This window comes from Vanacampus margaritifer, chromosome 5 (assembly GCF_051991255.1).
Source record: "Vanacampus margaritifer isolate UIUO_Vmar chromosome 5, RoL_Vmar_1.0, whole genome shotgun sequence".
Taxonomy (NCBI): domain Eukaryota; kingdom Metazoa; phylum Chordata; class Actinopteri; order Syngnathiformes; family Syngnathidae; genus Vanacampus; species Vanacampus margaritifer.
This window is the reverse complement of record NC_135436.1, coordinates 31066341-31090856: the sequence shown is the minus strand read 5'-3', so window position 1 is coordinate 31090856 and position 24516 is coordinate 31066341. Positions and strand designations below refer to the sequence as shown.

Genomic DNA, 24516 nt, shown 5'->3' with positions numbered 1-24516 from the left:
TCTCCTTTGCTCATCTCCTCCTGGTGTCCTCCTGCAGAGCGTTGTCCTCCTCGTTGCCGTGGCTCCTCCTGCTTTCCAAAAGGCGTCTGTGCGCTTTCCAAGGCAACATCGTCACCTGGAGCTCATCTGGCCCCACCCGCATTTCTCAATCCAAATCCGAGTCCCGAATCGGACAACTCCGGAGCTTCCTCAAAGCTAGCGAACGGACCGAAGCAGAAGACTTATGGACCTGCTCGCGAGGAAGCGACAGACTCCACAAGACGGCCTCTCACCGAGGACCTCCTGCAAGGAAACGCAAGCGTGTCTTGGAGTTCTCGGGAAGCCCGACGGACGCCCTTGAAGCCGTCAGCCGGACCGAAGCTGAAGGCGGGAGCAGCAAAGCAGGTTTTTCTCAGGTGAGGATCCAAACTTGGTCCTGGGTCACGTTCAGCATATCCTGGCTGGGCTGCGGGTTCCCCACAACGCTTTGGTGGCTGCTAAATGAACGTACGCCAAAGCACGACTTTTGTCCAAATGAAACTCCTCAATTCACTTCATTACACTTGCTTTGCACCAAAGCAATGCCAAAGCACTGCTACGAATGTATTTATGCGTGGCGGCCGTTCAGTAACCAGAAGGTCGGCGGTTCCATCTCCCCAAGTCATGTGTGGTCGTGTCCTTGGGCAAGGCACTTGACACACCAATGTGCTGCTACTCACACTGGTGTATGGAAGGTGCGAATGTTTGGTGGCGGTGGGAGGGGCCGTAGGCGCACGCTGGCAGCCACGCTTCCTTCCGTCAGTCTTCCTTCCCCGGAGCAGTTGTGGCTACTTAAGTAGCTTAGCGCCACCACAGTGTCAACGTGTGAGTGCATCAATAATGTCTCCGTTCCATTGTAAAGCGTCTTTGAGTGTCTAGAAAAGCGCTATAAAAATCCAATCCATTATTATTATTAATATTATTTGCCCCCAATGTTCATTTACAAACACATACATTTTCATTTATGTAAGATTGCAAGTTTTTTGGCATTATTATTGCATCATTTGCGAAATAATTTACAACTTGTAAAATTCAACTCATTTAAAATTGTTTTTTTGTAGAAAAATACAATTCTATTCTCTTTTCCTTTTGCAGCCTCGTTTTTAAATTATTTTTTTTCTCTCGCAGAAGAATAACTTTCTGGGGACTAATTTAATGTCACATTAATCATCTAAAATTCCCCAAATTATTTTATTTGAAAATATTTATAACTCAACTGAAATGTAATTTGAAATGCTAAATGTAGCCAGTCAGGACAGGTCTGTAAAAAACAATATATTGCTAGATTTGCCCTGTGATGTGTTATTTAATTTTTTTTATTCATTGTGAAAATAATAACTTGACAGTCTGCGTGAGGCTCAGGCCGTCCTGATGAAGAAGATGGCGGCAGGTAAAAGAGACAAGATGGCTGCCGTCCTGATGAAGCATATCGAGAAGGAGAAGAAGAGACTCAACGTCGGAACATCGTTTTCCCACCAAGGCAACGTCACCGTGCGCGCACACGCACCCGCAGGTAACGTCATGCTAATTTATCTTTCGGACATCATTCTAACTATCAGCTGATGCTAACTCGACAACATAATGCTAACCTCATCACATAATGTTAACTTCATCAACTAATGCTAACTACAAAAAATACTATCAAATAATGCTCACTTTAGCACATAATGCTAACTTTAAATAATGCTAACTAAAACGCATAATGCTATCTCAAATACTGCTAACCTTATCACATCAAGGTATCAATACTGTAATGCTAACATGAGCACGCAATGCTAACTTTATCAAATGATGCTAACTGTCACTTAGTGATAACGTTACCAAATAATGCTATCAAATAATTTGAACTCTCGCAAATAGCGCTAATATTACCTCATAGTGCTAAAGTCGTCAAATGATGCTAACCTCATTAGTTAATGCTAACTTTAACAAATGTTGCTTAGCTAACTTGATCATTTAGTGCTAACGTCAGTAAATACATGAAAATATATAATAAGATGTTGCAATAATTTCTCACAAAAATTAGGAAACAAATACTGTCGCAATATGCAACACTTTATTTCTGTAAATCTCTGCCAGTGTCCACATTTTCAAATGATCACTTCTACAGCATTCCTAGGAAATCACAATGTCCCATCACTGATGAGCTATTTTTGGAATATAGTGCCTTACATGGCAGGGTGATTATACTGTACATCGATTTTCCATGCACATTCCCACGATGTTATTTGGAACAATTTCCACTGACCTCATGCGGCGTGTGCACGTGCGTACTAATGTATGTTTATCTTGTAAGAATGCCGCTAAGCTAATCACGCTAACATCAACACGACATACATTTATTGTCTCGCACCTCCTATTTGTTGTTTTCTCTAATCGGGAATGTGCAGATATGCAGCTGCTGATTGACGTGTTGCATACGCACGCACACGCACGCACACGCACGCACGCACGCATGCACGCGGGGAGTAAAAACAAGCTGGTGGTGATGTCACTGTTGAGGAATGGCGCTTTGGGGGCTTTGTGAGCTTCAGATAAGGAACGTAAACGCGCTCGCTGATTCCTTCCTACGAGCACCACTTCCTGTTTTTGTGCCGCACCGTAGCCACATCCACTTTTGTCAAAGCCCATCGTATATAAAATATATTATTATCACTTTAAAAATGTGCCTTGAGATATGATTTCATTTGCTCCGTGACCACCATTTAAACTCAAAACGTCTTTCCTCATTGAAATGAATTGAAATGCAATTAATTGGTCCAAGTCCCCCCAAAATACCCACAATTAAATTGTATTTTATTTTTATGAGAAATTTTGCTCAGTAATGAAATTTGCTCTCCAGAAAAGCAGCAAACATGGAAAAGGCCAACCCGAAGCACGACTGTACCGAAATGATTGTTCTTCCTTGCCCTTCTTCTGTGGTGTCTTTTGGTGCAGTAAAGTGGTGCATTAGCGCCACCAAGTGGTGTTGTCTTTGCACATTTGCACACATTTCAACTTACAGAGGCTCCCTCTTGTGGTGTGTAAAAGAACTGAAATCAATACAAATGTTTGAGTCATTTCATTTAAAACATGAAATCCAATCAAACTTTAGAATGAAGTTTGTACATTACATTTCAGTTGTATGTCATCTTTAATTAGAACTTTTTAAAAGGTTGAAGTGTTAGAGATGGATGACGTTTGTTGACGTTTGTTGACGTGCGTCCGTCTTCAGGCGGGCCACGTTTTGGCGCTCGGCTTGGCTTGTTGCTTTGTTGCCGTCGTCTTGTGCTGTGATGGAAGGTTCGAGTGAGTGCGCGTGTCAGGTGACGTGCGTCAGGACGTGAGCTCATATAGCCGAACAGAAACACCAACAAGACTTCTTTGTTTAGCCACACCCGCCCCGCCTAAAAACATGTAAAAAGGTGCTTAATGAGCTTTAAAAAAAACTTTTTCTTATGGCGGTCCCACAAGACTTCAAAAAAGTTTGAACACAAACGCCAGTCAGTCTGTGAAGGCCATGTTGTTCTCGGCCATCATGCAGGAAGTGTGCAACTTTGCTTCGATGGCAAACAGGAAGCGGAATGTTCCGAACGGACCAGCCGAGCTTTGCACGTTGGCTGCTTGTTTGGGAATTTTCAACATTTCAAATGGGGATTTATTAAGAATCTTTCAAATGCATGAATTTGAAAGAAAGGATTTGTGCCCGTAAGGAAGCACTTTCACATATCTAGCAAGATATTTAAAAAAAATAATAAAAATGCATATTGAATAGCCCACAAGTGAAAAAGCAGAAAAAAACAAACAAAACTTGTACTGAATGTTTGCTTTTCCCCGAAGCAGAGAGGAAAATGAATACATGAACACGGCGTCATCGCCTTCACGTGTCCTGGCAACCGAGGACGAATGACCGCGTCAGGTGTGTGGCTGCTTTTATAATTCATGCAGAGCTGAGACCATTCGTTTTCAAATGGGCTCACAAACATTTCCAATTCCCTCAATCGGCCTTTTTGAGACTGCAACCACGCTTGCCACCTGTCAGTCACTCGCTCGTTCTTCTTTGTGCGCACGTTCTGAGATTTAGTGGAGGAAGTTTTTAGGAGCCTTTCAGTCATGATTTATGAGTTTCTTTACAAAAAAGATTCCATATAAACCTAATGGCTAATAATAACTACTGGTTTGAATGGACAATCTAGTTTGAAAACCTGCTGTCAACAGAAATGTTTCAAACTTCCTAGCGACAAGAAAAAACGTTGGCAAAAGTCTTTGCAACCATTTGTGACCTTGAACAAACACTGACTACAATTTGCGACCCTCCCAAACACTCGCTAACGCTAAAAGAGACCCCCACCCCCCAAAATAATCCTCTTCTTATCCGTGCAAGGCACACGTGGCCCTTCTCGCTGGCTTCTTGGTACAAGCGTACGCGACGCAGTTTGCCACTTTCTCCTTCCAGACCGTCACGAAGGTGAAAACGCTGCAAATCAAATCAACTTTTGGCAAGCAGCAACGTAAGATGGCCGCCGGTGGCTTCACTTTTTGTGATGGTGAGTAAATGCCATAAACATCCGTGGCTTGTGGCTGTTAGAGTGCGCAACACATGATAGTGTGTTTATTCCACGTGTGTGCGCAGCGCAACACACTCACGCAAGCTAGCAACACAAAGTGTGTGTGTGCGTGTGCGTGCGCGCGCGCAGAAAAAGACTTAAGAGGCTTTCCTTCAGTTTTTTTATTTTTTTTTACTCCAGCCTTCGTTGCATCATCGCCGAGACACGCGGGGAGACGCTGGCCGTGTTGACTTGTTATTTACGGCCGCTCGCGAGCTGCACCAGGACGGCCGGGGAACGCCACAAAGGAGGGCGGCGGCCACGGCAGGAGTGGGCGTTTTCTGACAAAACGTTTATGTTGGACCCGAGCCCAAGCGGCTTCACTGCTTTCAATTAAATTCCTCTCCCGCTCTACAACTCTCAAAGTCTCGCTGGAGAGCGGCAGAGACAGAACGCCGCTGAAGAACCCAACCCTTTCGGAAGCACAGCTTCTTGGTCTCCTTCTTCTTCTTGCTTCTTCTGGTGCTGCTTGGGAACCAGACCCCGTTCTGGTCCTCACCCTCCTTCCGGTTCGGATGTTGCCAATCTTGTCCTTCTGAGGAGTCCCCAACGTGGTCATGCTGCGCGTCAGGCTAGTCTTCATCCTGGTGGTCTCTTTCTCCCTGGCGGCCCGCGGCCAGTCGGTCGGCGCTCCGGGCGGGGCGGCCCCGGGCGGGGCGGCCCCCGGCGGGGCGGCCCCCGGCGGGGCGGACAGGGTGCAGGTGATGTTCACGCCCACCATCTGCAAGGTGCGCTGCAGCCAGCAGCGTTGCGTCAATCACTGCCAGCGCGGCAACGTGACGACCCTGTTCAGTGGCCCGGCGGCAGGACGGCCCATCGGAGACGGCTTCAGAGTCTGTGAGTCGCTTTGCCAGCCGATTGACACAATCGGCATTTGATTGCAAATGTCTCGTCCATGCAATGCTAATTAGCCGAGCTCGAAACGATGCATCGGCGCATAAACCAACGGCAATCACTGACTTGCAAATGCACGCGCACATTTTGACGCCAGACAATTTGTGGACAAACTCAAACTTGGTACCGTCATTAACGTGGCTCTTAAACGTAGCCTAATTCAAATTCAACCGCACTAGTAAACTGTAAGGGAAGCAACACACAGGTGGACGTGGTTAGACATAACGAGACGAGGAACGCAAAACACGGAGCACTCAGACAACAAAAAACATGAACACCCAAAAGCAAACCAAAACCCAAAGCCACAGAACCAAATGCATACATTTTCCTCACTGAAAACTTGTAGTTGTTCTACTATTGCACTAGTATACTCGTCATATCACCCGTGCAGCCTATTTGTTCTACTAGTAGAATGACTTGGGTGCTGCATGTTACTAGTCAAGAAAAAAATGTGCACTCGTTGACAGCTGCATGCTACTAGTGACAAAATGCAATTGTACTAGTCAACATCTAGTACAAGATGTCAACTAGTTCACAAATGTTTTACTAGTGCACAGAATTGCAATACAGCATTGGAAGGCAGTAGAGCAAAAAAAAACTTGGAAGACCTTCGTCGTTCTACTAGTGCTCTGACTCGTCTTAGTACTAGTGAGGGCAAAGATTGTACAAAAGTTGAGATGCAACAAACACTCAAGCGCCTTTCCCGAGTGCAGCGTTATCTGCTCGTTAGCAGCACTTCCTGTCTGGCCAGGAAGTGGGAAGCGTGTGCGTGTGCGCGCGGCTGCTTTCGTTCAACACTACGTCACCTGACCGGCCCGGTATCCTAGCAACGGGGCCGACGCCTCCCACAGTGTATTGCTGCACGACAGCCGTGTGCAAAACTTTCCCTGACAACATCCACGGGACGTGAAAGGCGCCTTTTTAATCCAAACCCTGATTTGAGACCTTATTTAAATGCTAGTTTGAAATGATAAGCCTTACTTTGAAGTCTCATGCCTTGTTTAAAACCTTACAGCTAAAGTTGAAACTCTTCTTGCAACCCAAATTTGAAGATTGGCTTGACTTTGACACACAAAAACTTTGAAACCTTAACTCTGGCTTTAGACCGCAGAACCTGACCCGAAACGATGCTTTCAAAAACTACCCGGGCTTCAAACCCTACTTATGCCGGCTTTAAACCTTCATTTGAAACCCTAACCTCTTTCAAACCCTCGTCCTGGTTTGAACCCCTACTTTAAAACCCCAATGAAGGCTTGTAAGCCTAGTTCAAAGTCCTGTTTCTTCAAAACCGTGACCCAAAGGTTTTATTTGTTTATTTTTCGGAGCCAAAGGACGAGCCAAAAGTTTTAAAGTTAGGGTTTCAACCAAGTCACTGTTTGGGATTCAAAATGGGCTGTCGTGGTTTCGCAGTAGCGTATCAAGCCTGGCTTCGGGTTCCAAACGTGCAAGTCGGGTTTCAAGGCAGGTGACAGCCTTGACCTCAAGTGCTGACCACGCAAACGTGTCTTTGTGTAGTTGTGTGTCGTCTGCTGTGTAAGAACGGAGGTGTGTGTCTGCTGAAGGATCGATGCCTCTGCCCCTCAAACTTTACCGGAAAGTTCTGCCACATTCCCGTCGCCTCCCGGGCCTCCTCGCAAGCCACGCCTTCCTCCTCCTCGCCCAATGAGATCGTCAAGCCCCCCCGTGTGTCCGTCATGGCGTCCGATATGGACCTGACCCGGTCTGAGTTCCTTCTGCCATTGGGGGGTCCGGACCAGGACTTGGCAGGTGCTGAGTCCGTCCTTTGAGGTTCCAAAACCGTTTGAAACCCTACTTTGAAGTCCAAGTTCTTGTTCCCAGGTGCACCTGGAGCATCCCTGGTGAAGGTGAGGGTGCAGCACCCGCCTGAAGCCAGCGTGAAGGTCCATCAGGTGATAAAGGTCCGAGCTCCGATTTCCACGTTTGGACGACCCGTTTGCTGCCGCTCACCGCTTGTGCCTTCAGGTGTCAGGATTCGTGCCGGCGCCGGCGCCGCTCTCGTCCGGCATGCTGTCCGGGTCGGCGGGGGCTCCGGCGCCGATGACGCGGGGGGACGTACAGGCCCGGACGGCGGTGGAGGGCGGCATCCGGGCCCAGACGCTTGCGGGCGATGGCGTCTACGGCCAACACGCCGGCTTCAAGTACTGCTTCAGGGAGGTCAAAGACGGACAGGTGAGCGATGGCGAGCACTCGCAATACTTGAAGCCAGATTTTGTTTTGCCTCATTATAGCAAAATGTTTGAAAGTGAAGTGAAAAACATTGCTTATTTGCTTAACTTTTACGAGTCATTATGTGTGAAGTGCATTATTTAGGTTTGGCCTTTGTCTTGAATTGAACATGCACAAGTCGATACCCTATTGCATTATGGGAAAATATGCTCTGTTTATAGCATTTAGCCTACAATTATGTTCAAACGTCCTCGCAAGTATGTTTGAACATGTTTGGGAATACAATTTCAAATCTTAGTGAGGGGTGGAGCAAGAGTCTGATTTCCTGTTGAGTCATCTTTGAAAAAATAGTGAGCACCGTGCCACAACCCCCCCCCCCCCCCCCCACCTCGCCCCGGGCCTTACGCTAACTGCCTACAACAAGCTGTATATGTCGAATGTGTACGTATGCCGTAGAGTTGATACGGTAGTCTGCTGGCGAGATGGGAGGAGCAAGATGGCCACCCTGTGGCTTCGACGGCCTGCACGGGCGTGTACGGGCTATCGGCTAGCCGCTAGCCAGTCCGACATTCAGATCAGTGGCTGTTCCACACCGCCATGTGTTCAAAATACCAGTTTCTTAAACGGTTGTGAAACAATAATGATCAATGCTAGCATGTAGCCTGGTAACATATTAGCATGCCAACGGCATTTTCCATTGATGTTCTGTATGAACTATGAAGCTTGCCACAGCTGTTCTTAAGGCAACGTAGATCACTTGTCTTAAATGTCAACATGTCAATCTCTTAGTTTTATGTTTAGTTTTCGTGTTGACTTCAGTTGGTGGCGACGATAAACAACTTGAATCTCCTTTTTGAAGGAAATGTTCACTATTTGCCTGTGTTTTGTCTGGAAACACGTGTGCTGCCGCGCACCTCCGCGGATCGGGTCTTAATGGGAACCAGAAGGACTCGCCGTGTCCTAAACTGGAAACACTTCCACGCACGCACTCGCGCGTCGCTGCATGCCAAAAGAAGAACACACACTTTGGAGCCGTCCGCCAACATTGGACCCGGTGACGATTTATGACCTCCACCAAGGACGTTTGTTGACGACCAATAAATAATAATGCAGCAACTAAATCCTTAAAGGTGAAGTCAACCCCCCAAATCTTCTTGACAATAATATTGTTCAATGCAGCCACACAAGTCTCAACACGGCAGGTTAAGCGTCTAGATGCAGCCATTTTGAGCCATCTCAGTCGGGGCAGCCATTTTGTCACCTGCTGTCACACGAAAATGACATCACAGTTGCTCAGGTAAGGTCCAATCACGGCTCAGCTTCAGAAAAAAGGTGAGCTGTGATTGTCATAAACGTGAAAAGGGATCTTCAATATTCATTCATCCACTTGTGTAATTTTTTGACATTGTAAATGTTAAAACCATAGTTATTCTCGGTCAAATCACATTTCCTTTGAATAGAATAAATGGCGCTTTGATAGGAATTGACCTTCCAAACATTTGCAGGCGTTGTGTGACCACAAATGGCTTTTGTCAAGCGCAGCAAGACCAGCAGCAGATCAGAAGTGATTGCTTGTTATTGACGTTTGCGTGTCCGTACAGTGCACTTCTCCTTTGCCGGGCCTGCGGAGCAAAGAGATGTGCTGCCGAGGTCTGGGAAAGGCTTGGGGCTCCAGCGACTGCGCCCTTTGCCCCCCGCACGCAGGTCAGCACGCCGACTTCGCCTCCGCTCGCAAGCAAACACAAACACGCATGCCGTCATCCCGGATCACTCAAATATTTGCAAAGATCCCACCGGGACCGGCTTACATAACAGCGCGCGCACACACACAAGTTTGTTTTACTATCTTTGTGGGGCCACCTCATTGACATAATGCATTTCCTAGCACCTTCCCCGCACCCCAACCATCAAAAATCATTAGCTACCCCTATTTCTTACCCTAACCATAACCCAATTCAAACCTAAACTCTAAAACCAAGTCTTGACCCTCCAAAGAGGTCTTGAGTTGTCAGGACCGGCCAAAAAGTCCTCACTTCACAAAAATGTCCTCTGTTGGTTGTATGTGCAAGTACACACACACACACACACACATTCTGAAATGTGTTCTTCTTGAGGGCATGACTTGAATGGCGTGGAACCGACATCCACCCCCCCCCCCCCCCCCGCTGTTAAATGTCATCAAAAATGGATTTGCTGGATTTGCTTTCCTCGTGTGCGTCTTCACAAGCTTGTTGCGCAATCAGCCGTCATGAAATTGTGACTCAGCAGGTCCAAACAACAGCAGCTGTCCTTTTGGCTTCCAACCAAGCAATGGAACCAAATGCGTCGGTGAGTTTTTATTATTATTAATAACACTAATGTTAGCATTATTTAAGGTTTGGCTAATAATAATAATAAGCGCTGCGCTTAAGACCATTTTCAAGTTGACGTCCTCAAAAGTCAAATGAGTGGAAATGCCTTCATTCATGTTCTATCCTGTTGATTGAAGTGATTAAACGAGCGAGTAAAGAGGGCGCCGCCTTCGTTTGTGCGTAGATGCGGACGAGTGCCTGCGGCCGGGCCTTTGTGAGAACGGCGTGTGCGTCAACACGGCGGGAAGTTACAGTTGCGTCTGCAAGACGGGCTTCATCTTGGACGCCTCGCATGGACTCTGCATCTGTAAGTAAAGCCGCAGCGGTCCTCCCTTAAAGCCACAGCGGTCCTCCCGAGGCTCACTGAAGCCACATCAAACCCGTTTGCCGCCCCTTGACCCGCTCCCAGTGCGTGTGTTGGCCGCATCGGTTCTGCTTACACGCCGCCATACGTGTGAGTTTTGGGCCAGCGCAATAAGACGCAGCCCAGTCAATAGACATACCTTTTGCTCTGCGCTGATTGGTTCTTTGGCCGTCCGTTAACTTGGGTTTGGCCCGCCTCACAAATGCGCTTGATGGCGACTGTGTCCCGACCCACTCGTCTGTGCTCAATTATTGCTTATTAGGCCACAGATGTGCTGCTTTGGCCCACTTGAGATCCAATTGGGGCAAAAGTGAAACAAAATGAGTGGAGTTTGACAGTCCTGCTCGAAATGTCCTCTCTCGTGTGCTGCGCAGCCCAGAATGTGATATCCGAGGAGAAGGGTCAGTGCCACCGGGTCCTGGGTTCGGGTCTGGGCCCGTCTTCCTGCTCGCTGCCCATCCTCAGGAACATCACCAAGCAGATCTGCTGCTGCAGCCGCGTCGGCAAGGCCTGGGGGGCCCGATGCCAGCGCTGCCCCTACTTCGGCTCGGGTGAGTCCACGCTCCCGACGGGAGTGCGGGAGTGGGGGAGGGGCTTCCGCTTCCGCTTCCGTTTCAAATAATACTAACACCACAAGGTCAGACGATAACAGAAATTAGGCGGCGGGACTTGGAAATTGTCGCTGTATCCAAAAGCCTGCGTTTGAGTTGAGGATTTGTGCCCTTCCAGCGGCTTTCAAGGAGATCTGTCCCGCCGGTCCGGGCTACCACTACTCCGCCTCCGTCCTGCAGTTCAGCCAGAGAGCGGCAGATCAACTGGGCACCCGCGGAGCTCAGCTGCTAACCGACGACCAGCAGCCGCACCGCGGTACGAGCTCCGCATCTCAGCACGAGCCCTCCCCCAGCCGCCTCGGTCCGCCTCAACCTCGCCTGGCCGTCAGCCCGCTTCCGCCGAGACCTGTGAACCCCGGCAGCACCGCCCGGCAAAGACCTCAAAGCCCAGACAGGTCCGCGGTCCGGCCCAACCGCCCCAAACCAACCACGTCTTCTGTAAGATCGCCACCGCCGTCCGGCGAGAGTCGAGGTACGGCCGTGGGCAGTCGGGGCACAAGTCGCAACCAGGTCACTGACACGAACCAAGGCATCTCAAGGAATCCGGGTTTCAGTCAGAACCCAAACACTAGCAGAAGCCAAGGTTCGAGTCAGAACCCAAACACTAGCTGGGAGCAAAGCATTGCTGGCAGTCAAGATAAGACCCGGAACCCCGCAACGGGCCGAAGCCAAATCCCCGGTGGGCGCCAAGACACGAGAGGAGGTCAAGGGTCCAGGATCAGCCCAAGCTCTAGTGAAAGTCAAGTCACCAATCAAAACCAAGGCGACAGTCAGAACCAGGGCAGTAGCAGAAACCAAGTCACCAATCGGAACCAAGACGCAAGTGGGAGTCAAGGTAGCCGACAAATTGTCCGATTGGAGCAGGCGGGAACAGGAACGTTTCTTTCACAATAAACGGCAGCTGCCTTGTCTGTGTTTGCGGAAGGAGGAGACTCCCTCCCTGAAGCGAGTCCACGGGTCCCCGAGCAAGACCCCGGGCCCGGCGGACATCTCGTGCCTCCAAAGAAGCCACTGACGAGCACGCGTGAGTCCTCCGAACGGCGGCTCAAACATTTCCAAGACGGGCTCATTGCTACATTTGTGTGTGCGTGTGCGCAGCAGCGCCGGCCGTGTGTGAGAGCAAAGCCGACGTGTGTGGCGGCGGTCGCTGCGTGGATCAGCCGGGAGGCAAACACACCTGCGTGTGCCATCAAGGCTACCAGGCCAACAGCCAGCGCACGCACTGCCGGGGTCAGCAAACACACGCAAGACCAGTTTTCTTGGCTGCATGGGGTTCCATGAGTGACACAAACGTGTGCGCGTGTGTGCGTGTGTAGATGTGAATGAGTGTGTTGCGACTGGAGGTGTGTGTGCTCCGGGGGAGTGCGTCAACTTTGCAGGCAGCTACCGATGTGTTTGTCCGTCCGGATTCAAGACAGACGCTCGGAAGACTCGCTGTCAAGGTGACATCCTGTCCACATTTTGTCCGTACGTGGCTAACGAGGCTAGCATCACTAACATGGCTAATGTGGCTTAAGTGCTTAGCATGGCTAATATCAGCAACATTGTTTTTTTGGTTTGGTTTATTGAACATATAAACAAGTAGCAGAATAAGAAACACAAACATTTAAAAGAAGAAAGAAAAACCTTATACGATTATCAATTAATCACAGTTTACATGTTCAAAAAGGAGTAGGAAGAAGTTGAAAACTTATCTAGTCCTACCCCTTATTCGTTGTATCTTTTGACTTATTTCATTATGGATACAATAATAGGTTAATATATTTCAATGGAGAAACAAAAGAGTCTAATCCTGCTGGTGTATACAACTGCACTTTGTCATGTAGGCCTACGTGCATTTGCCAGCAGCAAATGCGTGTGAAATTCATGGGCATACGCCATAATACATCTTCATACTCACATATACAATTTTTATTACTCTCATACGCAAAAATAGAACATTTCTACAATTTTACCAGCTCATGTCTGATTTCAATAACTTTGCTTTTGTTACAAGCCAAGCGTGGCCCTTTAAGAGTAGTATTATGGAGGGATAGCGTGTTGCAGTGCTGCACTTTGGCACAGGGGGGCGGTGTTGTTTCAGGGAGTGAATGAGAGCGGTGGGGGGAGCTTAAAGAAAGTTTGAGCGAAAGCAACGAAAAGAAAACATGTCTGTTCAGTCTCAGTACCACGGTTAAGAGTTGAGTTAAGAGTGAAACATTCTTTTTTAAATTCAGCAAGTGACTTGCATCTTTTCAGGTCTGTACCAAAATTATTCCACGAATTAAATGTTAAGTTTCCAACATAGCTTATGTGGCTAACATGGCCAATGTGGCTAATGTCACGGCAATGGCGAATGAAGCTAACATTGCTAATGTGGTGAGTGTGATTAACACACGGACTTGTTGAATGGCTACTCGCAACTGAAGCCAGAGGGCAGCCATCTTGTGTTGCCACTGTTACTGACAATGAAATGTACATATAGCACTTTCCCCAGACTTTTTGGTACAACCGTATGTCATACATGTTGGCATTTTTGCCATGGAGGCAGAAAATAGTGTGAAAATGTTGCAGGCTACATGTTCAAGTTAGGCGGGATTAGCAAGCGGCAATGAAAATCAGTGGCTTCACTTCCCCCAAAGTCAATGTTGGTCCATTCAGATGTAAGTCCGTGTTGTAATATGACTAATGGGGATACAAGTGCTAACATGGTTAACGTCTCTTTTGTGGATGTCTCCGTTTAGTTAGTAGCTAACATTGCTAATGTAGCTAAGAAGGCAAATGAAGCTAATGTCAAAGCTGTGACAAACAGACTAACAATGCTAATGTGGCTAACGTGTGTACACTTGACTAACGTGCTTTTTGTGGCTAACATGGCTAATGCGGATACCTTCACTAAAGTGGTTTATGGCCCCTCCCCCTTCCCACTGTACCCCCCCCCTCCCCCAGACGTAAATGAGTGTGAGGACCCCCTGCTGTGTCCTGGCCAGGAATGCGTCAACAATCGTGGCTCGTATGGCTGCGTCTCCTGTCAGCCGGGATTCGCACTTCTCAACGGACTGTGCACAGGTAAGGCCACTTCGCAAAAGAAAGATCAAATCTTTATCCGTATGTAAATCCGTCCCCCCAGACATTGACGAGTGTGTTCAAGCGCGGTGCGCTAACGGCCGCTGCCAAAACTCCCCTGGAAGCTTCCGATGCCTCTGTCGTCACGGTTACCAGCTCAACAACAACACCTGTGCAGGTGACAACATCACAATTTACACAACGTGAAACAGTCGATGATGTCATCATCGTGACATGCATGTGTGTGCGGATGCTTGTGCATGTCTGTGGGAATGTTACCTGGGCGTGCGCGCGCGCGTGTGTCCAGATGTGGACGAATGTGCCGATCCGTCTCAGTGTCCAGGTCAGATGTGTGTCAATTCTGTGGGCTCGTATCGTTGTGTGTCCTGTCGCCCGGGATACAAACTGACCGACAAACAGTGCACAGGTAACACACGTGCACAAAGACATGCGTACACACACACACACACACACGCACAGAAGTGTGCACACGTATGTATGTGGCGTGTTGAACAGACTTGAACGAGTGTGAGGACGGAGCGATGTGTCCTGGCGGCCAGTGCGTCAACACTAAGGGATCCTACAAGTGTGTTGACTGTCGCCAAGGTCACCGGGCTACCAATGGAGTGTGTGAAGGTACACACAAACACACACAGGCAGTACACAACCTCACATTCTCACACACGTATACACACCAAAACACACGGCATCGCTCACTGACACACACACACACACACACACACACACACGCAATGACCGATTGTGGGCCAGGACAAATTTACCATCAGGGCTGGGTTTAAAATAATAATAATAATAATAATAATTGAAATCAATGAATCAAATGAAATACATTTTCCTTTTCATAGGGTAGTATAAATCTAAAAAAATAGTAAGTATTTCATAGGGCTGGGTTTAAAAAATCGATATCAAATGGCTTTTCCTCTTTGAGCCTGATATCGATTCATAAAACCATTCATCAATTATTTTAATATCTATTCCCCATAACTTAGAGATAAGAAAATAGAATTTCAAAGGCTAATCTTACTGTTTTCTTGAAATTTATGTTCACATGAATTGAATGTTATTTTCTTACATTAATGAAAGACTTGACTTATTGCACTTTAAGACTATTCAGAATATTGATGTACAATTATTGAATTATTTACCCAGTTACTGCCTCCGCAAAATTCCTTTTGGAATTCCTTTGTAGAGTTTTTCAAGTCATGCACTTGATCTTTAAGAAGAATTCATGTTCCATAATAAATCAATACCAATTGAATTCAAGCGAATCGAATTGAATTGGGAAAAATGTCAATTGAATGGAACTGAACCCTTGAGAATCGAATCGAATTGATTGAGGACATTTGAGTCTTATTACACGTGAGGTCAATTCAGAAACTTTTTCACTGATGTTTGCAATGATTTAAAACAAATACTAAATTAAATATGTCAATTATAAAAATATAAAGGTATATAACATAGAAATTGGTACTGCATGAAATCCTTACCGGAATGCAAAAGCAATCAAAGTGAATCGAATCAAATCTGGTCCTTGTGAATCGATTTTGTGAATCTGAATCGGCACCCAACCCTAGTCTGCATTTTCCAAACTTTGACATGAGCCTTAAAAAAATAAATAAATCTGATGACTGTTAAGAGATCAATTTTTAATGAATTATTAAGTGTGTCAACCTCATAGAACTGAAAATTGAACATTCACTGTTGAAACCGATCGGGTGATATTGACTTGCTTTCAATTTTCATTCACACGCTGGCCTCATCTTGTTGCGCAGACGTGGACGAGTGCGCGAGCGCGTCCGCGTGCCAGGCGGAGCGCGTGTGCGTCAACACCGTCGGCTCCTTCCGCTGCGACTGTCTACCGGGCTATCGAACCTTCGGACGGGGCCGGCCGTGCAGAGGTCATTATGAGGAATTGTTTTCATATCTTTTTACGTTAAAGATTGTCCATTAGCACTGAATTTTAGCTCTTTAATTGTACAAGTCCTCCGATTATCTTTGTTTGGAACCAAAATAAAACGATTGCTTTTACTTTGTAAATCAATGAGGAATTTATGTTTATGAACTGTTGATTTGAAATAATGCCCCATTTTTCAAATCTGATTCATTGATTATTCGGGAAAATAATTGACAGTTTATTCGATGACTGAAATAATCGCTAGTTGCAGCTCTTCGGTAGACAGCATGCTGCTGCGTGTGTGCAATTATTGCAACGTTGCGTGTGCGTGTGTTTGTGTGTGTGTAGACATTGACGAGTGCGTGGAGGAGAACTGGTGCCCTCCCACAGGAGAGTGTGTCAACACGCCAGGCTCGTTCAAGTGTGTGTGTCCTCAAGGATACGCGCTCGGCGACGACAACAACCAAACGTGCATCGGTAGGTCCGACTTGCCCTCTGCCGGTTGCCGCGGCGACGCGCACGAGCTATTGTAAGACGCCGTGTGACGCAGACGTGAACGAGTGCGTGAGGTCCAACGTGTGCGTCGACGGCGAGTGTGTCAACACCGAAGGATCGTTCGCGTGCCGATGCCGGCCGGGATTCGCCAGCAACCCGGAAAACAACGCCTGCCTCGGTACACGCAAACGTTGACGTGCATCCGTCCGTTTGATCTGAAAAAGATGTGACGCTCCGCTGTGGATGTGAACGTGCGTGTTTGTTTTCCCAGATGTGGACGAGTGCGCCGACGGGTCGGCCTGCGGACGGCACGCCGTCTGTCGGAACGTGGCGGGGACGTACGAGTGCTTGTGCGACCCGGGCTTCATCTCCGCGCCCGACGGGAACTCCTGCGTGGGTACGTGGCCGCAATGCTTTTTTCTTGTGTCCAATTTGCTCAGCTTTTTGCTATTACCATTTTTTCAACATTTCAAAGTAAAAGTAAAATTACGATTTTTGTCCGATTCAAACATTTCGATCGCCGTTGTCCACAAACTCTGACTAGACCAGCACGTCGTCGTCAGCCCTTATACACACACGCTTGCGGAAACAATTTCAAATTGAATTGATCTACATATACTACTTGATAAGGTCAAGTTTCTTTTGAAATTGGGTTTGTCTCAGCGTCAGCCCCGCGTGCTGCCACGCGTGCTGCCGTTAGCTTGACTGCGGCTATCTCAGCGAGTGTCCGAGGCCCAAACGACGAGGACTCGTTGCAGCTCGAGTGTTAATCATCGTTTTTGTACGATTGTGCCCATTTTATAATGGTGGAGGGTAATCATCGAAATCGTAATTGAATTTCGATGAATTGCACATCCCTGCTTTCAACTGCTGATCTTGTCCTTAAATGCTGATCTCGTTCAATTCACCTCGGCAGTCGTTTTCAACATGACCAAAAAATTCAAAGCTTTTGAGTCAAGACCCCCGAAAATCCTTTGACACTCCCAATGACTTTCCAATCGTGTACGGAAATAAACACGGCTGTGGGAAGACCAACGGCAACAACACGTGCGGCAACAACGCGTGCGGCAACAACGCGTGCGGCAACAACGCGTGCGGCAACAACGCGTGCGGCAACAACGCGTGCGGCAACAACGCGTGCGGCAACAACGCGTGCGGCAACAACGCGTGCGGCAACAACGCGTGCGGCAACAACGCGTGCGGCAACAACGCGCGCCGCTCATGAAAGCTGAGCAGGAGAAAAAGCAAACATCCCTCACCCCTGGCGGAAAGGGGACTCCAACACCCCCGTTTTTTCCAACCTCCTCTTTGTGTGTGCGTGTTCCAGACGAGGACGAGTGCGCGTCCGTGCCGGGCGTGTGCGGTCGGGCTCGCTGCGCCAACCTGGACGGCTCGTTCGCATGCCGGTGCGACGCGGCGGGGGAAGACTTTGACGCGGACGCCGGACGATGCGTGAGCGCGCTGCCGCCAGGTATCCGCACACGCACGCTCGAATTCCACGGCCCTCCACGCACACCTTTGAGCGCGATGCCCTGGCACGTGGGCAAGGCGAGCACTTCCCGGATTGACGGCCACACAACCTCTCGGAGGCCATTTTGTTTGGGACATTTCAAATGGATTCTGAATTGTAGGAAATGAGAATCGATTTTCAGCTTGACGGTCCACTTTCTCGTTCCACCGCAGCGGCTTTCCCGATCCAGCCTTCGTCGTCGTCACCATCGTCACCATCGTCCTCATCATCCATCCCCGAGGGCGCCTTTGAGGTGCCGGCGCCGGGTCCCGGCGAGCTGCGCGAGTGCTACTTCAAGCTGGGCTCGTCGCAGTGCAGCCTGCTGGCCGCCAACATCAGCCGGCAGGAGTGCTGCTGCACCCTGGGGGAGGCCTGGGGCCTGGGATGCCGCTACCAGGCCTGCCCCCCCGCCCACTCGGGTGAGAGCCCCTTTGGCGCCCACCTGCCGTGACCTCATCTGTCATGTTCATGTGTGTGCGTGTGTGCAGCCGACTTCCTGTCGCTGTGTCCCAGTGGGCGAGGATACGTGACGGCCGGGGAGGCCCACTTCAGCTACACAGGTGAGCACGTTTATACTTTTGAGCTATTAGCTCCGACAACGGACAGATTGGTCTCCGGGCCGTCGGTGTTTGTCAGACTGCTCGCGTCCTGCTCGTTTTGTGGAGTCAACATTTTTGAAAAGAAAAATGGAAAATGTGATCAATTCTACTTTATACTTTTGAATATTATACTTATAAATGCGTTCTATTTGAAACGTAGGTGTCCCAAAGACGTAGTTATACGTTTTTAATGGTTTCAAAAAATGAATGCTATAGCATACAGAAGCGTTTTGATGCAGCCTCTCAACTGCAAAGAGCGGTTGAAGAAATGGTTGTTATTACAAAAACGGCCAGCAGGTGGCAGCAGAGTATAAGAGATTAGCCAGGGCGACGTTGCAAAAAGTGGTTTTCCCCACAGCTTCAAACAGATTTGTGAATGATGATGAAACTTAGCTATATGCTAATGCTAATTGTTGCAAAACGGAAAGAGATGAAAGAAGAGCCGCTAATCTTTCTTTTGGTGGCTTCCACGTTTTGATCGCAGTAGAACAGAATATTCTGCGGGTTTTGCAAAATCGGTCCAACAGCCAGGAGGGAGCGAAGGGGGTTGCGTCAGTCCAAATGGCTGCCAGTCAATGACTTCATTGATTCCCTGTTGCTCCGTATTCATGGTTCGAATTGCTTTTTTTCCCTGTCATGTATTAAATGTCTTATTTGTTTCGTGTACAAAAACGTAGGACGGATGAAGAGCATTTTTCTTGACTTGCTCAAGAGCAGCCCGTCATTTGACCTCATTGATTCCGTTTGGCGACTTCCAACATCCTTTAATGATCAATAATCACTCCCCAAAAAACCTGTTGAAAAAGTTGTGCTGAATGTCGTCCTTGCTTTTGTTTTTGCTTCCAGACGTGGACGAGTGCAAGCGTTTCCATCCGCAGGTTTGCAAGAACGGCGTCTGCGTCAACAACATTCCCGGCTACAGTTGCTACTGCGCCAGCGGGTTCGTGTACAGCCTGCCGCGACTCCAGTGTGTCGGTACGAGCACGTGCACGTGCACACTTTGGTCCTATTGGTTCTGATGAGCTGAGACGTGACGTGTGACTTCATCGCATCTTGTCAACAATTTCCTCTCCATCAATTTGGAATTCTCTTTCATCAGACAGTGATTTTTTGGGGGGGGTTTTGTTCCTCATTAAGGAAAAAAGTCCAACGGCAAATTTTTGGGAGGCGGCCCAAACGGATGAATGGCATTTCTGTTTAACGGCGTGCGTGCGTGTTGTGGAAAGACATCAAAGGTCACGTGAGGAACGCCGTTAAAGTCCTTCACACGTGTTGTCGTTGTCCACCTGCCGTGCGTGCGTGTTTTCCACGATGACATCATCAAGTCTCACCCTCCTTTTGGACCGCCGCCGTACGCGTCATCAAGAAAACATTGGAGTGACGCTAACGAGGAAAATGACATTTATTTGATTGAGTTGGCATCGCCGAGCTTAAAGTTGGCCTGTGGCGCAAAGAAGAAAAAAAACGTGTACTTGAACTTTAGGGCCAGCGGGTGTTTTTTTTTATTTTAATTTTTTTAAGGAATGAGGTCAGCTGACTACTAGTGAAGCAAATCTTCAAAAGTCAGCTAGCTCGATGCTAACATAAACGCAATAGACATGCTAGCATGAGTTAGTGTAACCAATGACATGTAGCGACACGTACAAACATAAACATGGAACCGGGTTGACCACCATTTTGGTTTTGGGCAAAAATGACCTCGGCTCATGGACTATTTGGGCTTTGTTGGCCTGGCGGCGCTTGAACATCGTTGGTCGCAGGTTCGTGCGATGGATTTTCCGTTGCCGTTTGTAAACGCAACATTGAAAAGTGGAACCCGAGGCAGCCGAGGACGGCAGCCGACCACGAGCGAGCCTTTCAAAGTGTCGTGGGAAGGATTTGCTTTGGCGTGTCGGGGACGTTTGTGGGCGGAGACGCGACATTTTCCTTCCGCTTCCCACGCCGCTTATCGGTGGCGTATGCAAATTGAGCTGCACGGACGGCCGCTCCTGATTGGTGGGTTGCTTTCACGCTGGTTCCGGGTTGGCCGCTGCCCTCGGCTTCCTCAAGCGTCACTTTTGACTTTCCTGAGGCAAACTTTAGTTTGAAAATGGATTCTTTTCTGCCTCTTTTTGCGTTCCCTTCAGATGTGGACGAGTGCGAGCACGAGAGGTGCGAGGGCGGCTCGTGCGTCAACACCTTGGGTTCTTATTATTGCAGCTGTCCGCCGCCTCTCGTGCTGGACGACACGCAACAAAAGTGCGTCAACGCCTCGCACCTCACTCTCGGTAAGTCGCACCTCAGCCCAAAGGAAATAAAAAGAAAATAATCTTGCCTGGAAGAAATGGTCAAATGTCGCGATGCAGTCCAGATTGCTCAAATTGTTCTGCATGAACGACAGGCCTTCGATTGCGTCGTTATTTTTTGAGAACGTGACCTTCTAAAAGTGTTGTTTTTGCGTCTTTTTGCAATTCTGAAGCTGCTGGAAACACAATGACTGATTTGTCCAAACAGTCTGACGAAGCCAATCGATGTTGACTATACGCGTGTGCGTGCGTGTGCCGGCAGATGAGAACTTGTCGGTGTGCTGGCAGACGGTGAGCGCCGATCTGATGTGCCAGAGCCCCCTGCTGGGGGTGCAAGTCACCTTCAGCGACTGCTGCTGTCTGTACGGCCACGGGTGGGGCATGGAGTGCGCGCTCTGCCCGCAAAGCCATTCAGGTAAACGCAACACTTGACCCTTGACCCACATTTGTAAAAGTCCAGCTTTCAATTAGTGCTAGTCAACGAAATCGTTGAATTACATGAGTTGACCACTAGATGGCACTAAACACGAGCCACTGTATGGAAGTAGCCTTGAATTCAAAATGGCGTTGACAGTGTTGAGTTTGCTTCAAGTGACGATGACGACGATGATGACGATGACGATGATGATGACGACGATGATGACGATGACGATGATGATGATGATGATGACGACGACGACGATGATGATGATGATGATGACGACGACGACGACGATGACGATGATGATGACGATGACGACGACGACGACGACGATGATGACTATGACGATGATGATGATGATGATGATGACGACGACGATGATGACGATGACGATGATGATGATGATGATGACGACGACGATGATGACGATGACGATGACGACGACGACGATGATGACGATGACGATGATGACGACGATGATGACGATGACGATGATGATGATGATGATGATGACGACGACGACGACGATGATGACGATGACGATGACGATGATGATGACGATGACGACGACGACGATGATGACGATGACGATGATGACGACGATGATGACGATGACGATGACGATGACGATGATGATGATGATGATGACGATGACGATGACGATGACGATGATGATGATGACGATGACGACGACGACGATGATGACTATGACGATGATGACGACGATGATGACGATGACGATGACGATGATGATGATGATGATGACGACGACGACGACGATGATGACGATGACGATGATGACGACGACGACGATGATGACGATGACGACGTGTGTCGTTTCCACAGATGACTTTGGCAGCCTGTGCAGCTCTTTCCCTCCGGCCGTCTTCCCTGACCCGCCTGAACCGGAAGCGCTCGGACCCGGAAGAGGTGGAGGCACAAACCCATGTTTTTCTTTGTTTCTTTCATTCATTCACACGAGTGTACCTAATGTATTGTCCTTCCCTGTTGTCCATTGACGGTTGGCAAAGCAGCTTACTGGCTCCTTACTGCCACCTATTGGTGAGGATGGTGGCCACGCGTGGCGATGTTCGTGGCCACGCGTGGCGATGTTCGTGGCCACGCGTGGCGATGTTCGTGGCCACGCGTGGCGATGTTCGTGGCCACGCGTGGCGATGTTCGTGGCCACGCGTGGCGATGTTCGTGGCCACGCGTGGCGATGTTCGTGGCGAGGTGCTTTTCCAATGATGGAGTTTCTCATTCGATGAATTATGAACCACAAAATCACAATTGAAAATTGATTTCATATACAAAAAGCTGCAAATGATACATACAGCGTGACATTTTAATTTTTGACTTGACATTTTCAATCCAGCACACGCACGACCTCAGTTTGGAGATGATCACCGTAATCATGTCTTTGTTCTTCAGCTTGGTGAAGCAGCAAGTGGCTCCTTGAGTTTATTTCTACTTTGCGTCTCACCTCCCCCCCCCAGGTCCCCCCTTGTTCCCCCCTGATGTCCCCCCTGCCACCGACTATGACGACTACTCTCCAGTAGGGGGCGGCGACGCCTACTCTGGGCCCCCTCGCTTTGAGTAGGAACAAACACGCACACACATGTTGGGTTTGCATGTCTTGTGGGGACATCTCATTGACAATGCATTTCCTAGACCCAAAACCTAATTTGGACTCATTATTTATGATTTATACCTGCTTTTTGTAGCACTATATTTTTAAAGCTCTTCTGTCAACAAAAAGTGGCAAAATGTATTTATATTGGATGAAAAATAATCAAGTTATCACATTAATTGTATAGAATATTGAAAATCGCTGAATGCGTCAAGTATCTCTTTAAAGTCCTCTTTTTTCTTATATTTTTCTATTTCTCATCTAATATTTTTCTTTAGTTTTTTTCTCCTACTTTCTTTTCTCTGCCAACTTTTCCAGCGCGTGCGCGTTTCCCAACCAAGACGAGGACGTGTCGTGCCAGCGAATGTCCACAAATGCTTGCGTCTTGTGTTGCGCAGCGTCGGCTATTACGTCGGGAGAGACTACGACGGCCCGCCGTTCGCCGCCGGCCCGCCGTTCGCCGCCGGCTCGCCGTTCGACGCCGGCTCGCCGTTTGCCGCCGGCCCGCCGCCACCGGCGCCGGGCGCGCCTCCTCTCGGCTTGGCGCCGCTTCCTTTCGACGAGGACGAGGACGAGGACGAGGAGGGCCAGTCTTGGGGACGCGGACCGCCGTTCGCCCCTCCCGCCGCCCCCCGGAGGCTTTATGAGCGTGAGATTAGTTTGTTTTCGTAACAATGTCAGCAGACAAAGTTGTTTTTTTCCTCCTTGATTTTTCACACCGGTCAGTTTTTTTAAAATGTATTATTTAGAATCCATTTTGAAAAAATCATTTTGGCCTCCAAGTGGAGCGAGCGCGAGGGTGATGACATCACTTCCTGTGTGTGCTTTTCAGGGCGCTACGACGCGTTGGCCGGCCCGAGCGATTGCGGCATTCTTGACGGCTGCGAGAACGGGACGTGCGTCCGCCTGGACGAGGGCTACACCTGCGACTGTCACCGCGGTTACCGTCTGGACGCCGCCGCCATGACGTGCATCGGTGAGACTCCCGCCCGCCCGCTTGCCTGTTGGATTTTTGGATGTGTCCGCAAAACAAAACAATTCGGGACACTGTCTCTTAAAAAAAGAAAACCGTGACATCAAGTTGTTGGGCCGTAAACGGAGCGTCCTGTTCTGAATCGTTTCAAACGCAATGTTTTGGCTTGCCAATTAGGGGAGGGGTTACAAAAATGGTTGTCAGCTGTCCTGGTTATCATTCGTTGTCTTTTGTTGTCAGACGTCAACGAGTGCGCGGGCGGCGCCGACGTGGACTTCCCCTGCGTCAACTCGCGCTGCGTCAACACGGACGGTTCCTTCCGATGCGTGTGTCGGCGCGGCTACGTCATGTCGCGCAGGCTCAACCACTGCGTGCCCGCCTAGACCGGACCGGACCGGACCGGACCGGGTGGAGCCGGTCCAAAGCGGGGCGGGGACGAGGCTAAAACGGCAGCATATGAGCTGGACTCCAACGAGCTTCGGGAAGTCCGAGCGGAGGTGGAACCCGAGTTTAGCGTTAGCATTTCTGTTAGCCAGTTGCTAATGGAAGCAGAAAATTGCCTTGTCACTATTGTTCCTATTTTTTTCTTTTTTCAACCGTGACACTGAAAGTAAAACTGTTTTGGCCCAAAA

General features: G+C 48.6%; 1 protein-coding gene across 2 annotated transcripts in view; it reads left to right on the top strand.

The window, feature by feature from the left end:
- Window positions 1-24516, top strand: part of ltbp4 (latent transforming growth factor beta binding protein 4) — a 27348-nt gene extending 2832 nt beyond the window's left edge. The window contains exons 3-34 of one of the 2 annotated variants that reach the window (XM_077565131.1): window positions 38-395; window positions 1365-1531; window positions 7014-7265; window positions 7338-7417; window positions 7482-7688; window positions 9287-9389; window positions 9951-10013; window positions 10221-10343; window positions 10775-10951; window positions 11130-11846; window positions 11913-12035; window positions 12110-12241; window positions 12328-12453; window positions 13940-14059; window positions 14121-14234; window positions 14364-14483; window positions 14573-14692; window positions 15850-15975; window positions 16320-16448; window positions 16522-16644; window positions 16738-16863; window positions 17794-17937; window positions 18150-18395; window positions 18465-18536; window positions 19422-19550; window positions 20702-20842; window positions 21123-21275; window positions 22128-22211; window positions 22778-22877; window positions 23310-23560; window positions 23744-23887; window positions 24125-24516. In XM_077565131.1, coding sequence (XP_077421257.1) covers window positions 38-395; window positions 1365-1531; window positions 7014-7265; window positions 7338-7417; window positions 7482-7688; window positions 9287-9389; window positions 9951-10013; window positions 10221-10343; window positions 10775-10951; window positions 11130-11846; window positions 11913-12035; window positions 12110-12241; window positions 12328-12453; window positions 13940-14059; window positions 14121-14234; window positions 14364-14483; window positions 14573-14692; window positions 15850-15975; window positions 16320-16448; window positions 16522-16644; window positions 16738-16863; window positions 17794-17937; window positions 18150-18395; window positions 18465-18536; window positions 19422-19550; window positions 20702-20842; window positions 21123-21275; window positions 22128-22211; window positions 22778-22877; window positions 23310-23560; window positions 23744-23887; window positions 24125-24267 — 5213 coding nt within the window. In that variant the 3' untranslated portion in view covers window positions 24268-24516. The remainder of the gene's footprint in view (window positions 1-37; window positions 396-1364; window positions 1532-7013; window positions 7266-7337; window positions 7418-7481; window positions 7689-9286; window positions 9390-9950; window positions 10014-10220; window positions 10344-10774; window positions 10952-11129; window positions 11847-11912; window positions 12036-12109; window positions 12242-12327; window positions 12454-13939; window positions 14060-14120; window positions 14235-14363; window positions 14484-14572; window positions 14693-15849; window positions 15976-16319; window positions 16449-16521; window positions 16645-16737; window positions 16864-17793; window positions 17938-18149; window positions 18396-18464; window positions 18537-19421; window positions 19551-20701; window positions 20843-21122; window positions 21276-22127; window positions 22212-22777; window positions 22878-23309; window positions 23561-23743; window positions 23888-24124) is intronic. The other variant, XM_077565132.1, reaches the window with a different exon arrangement.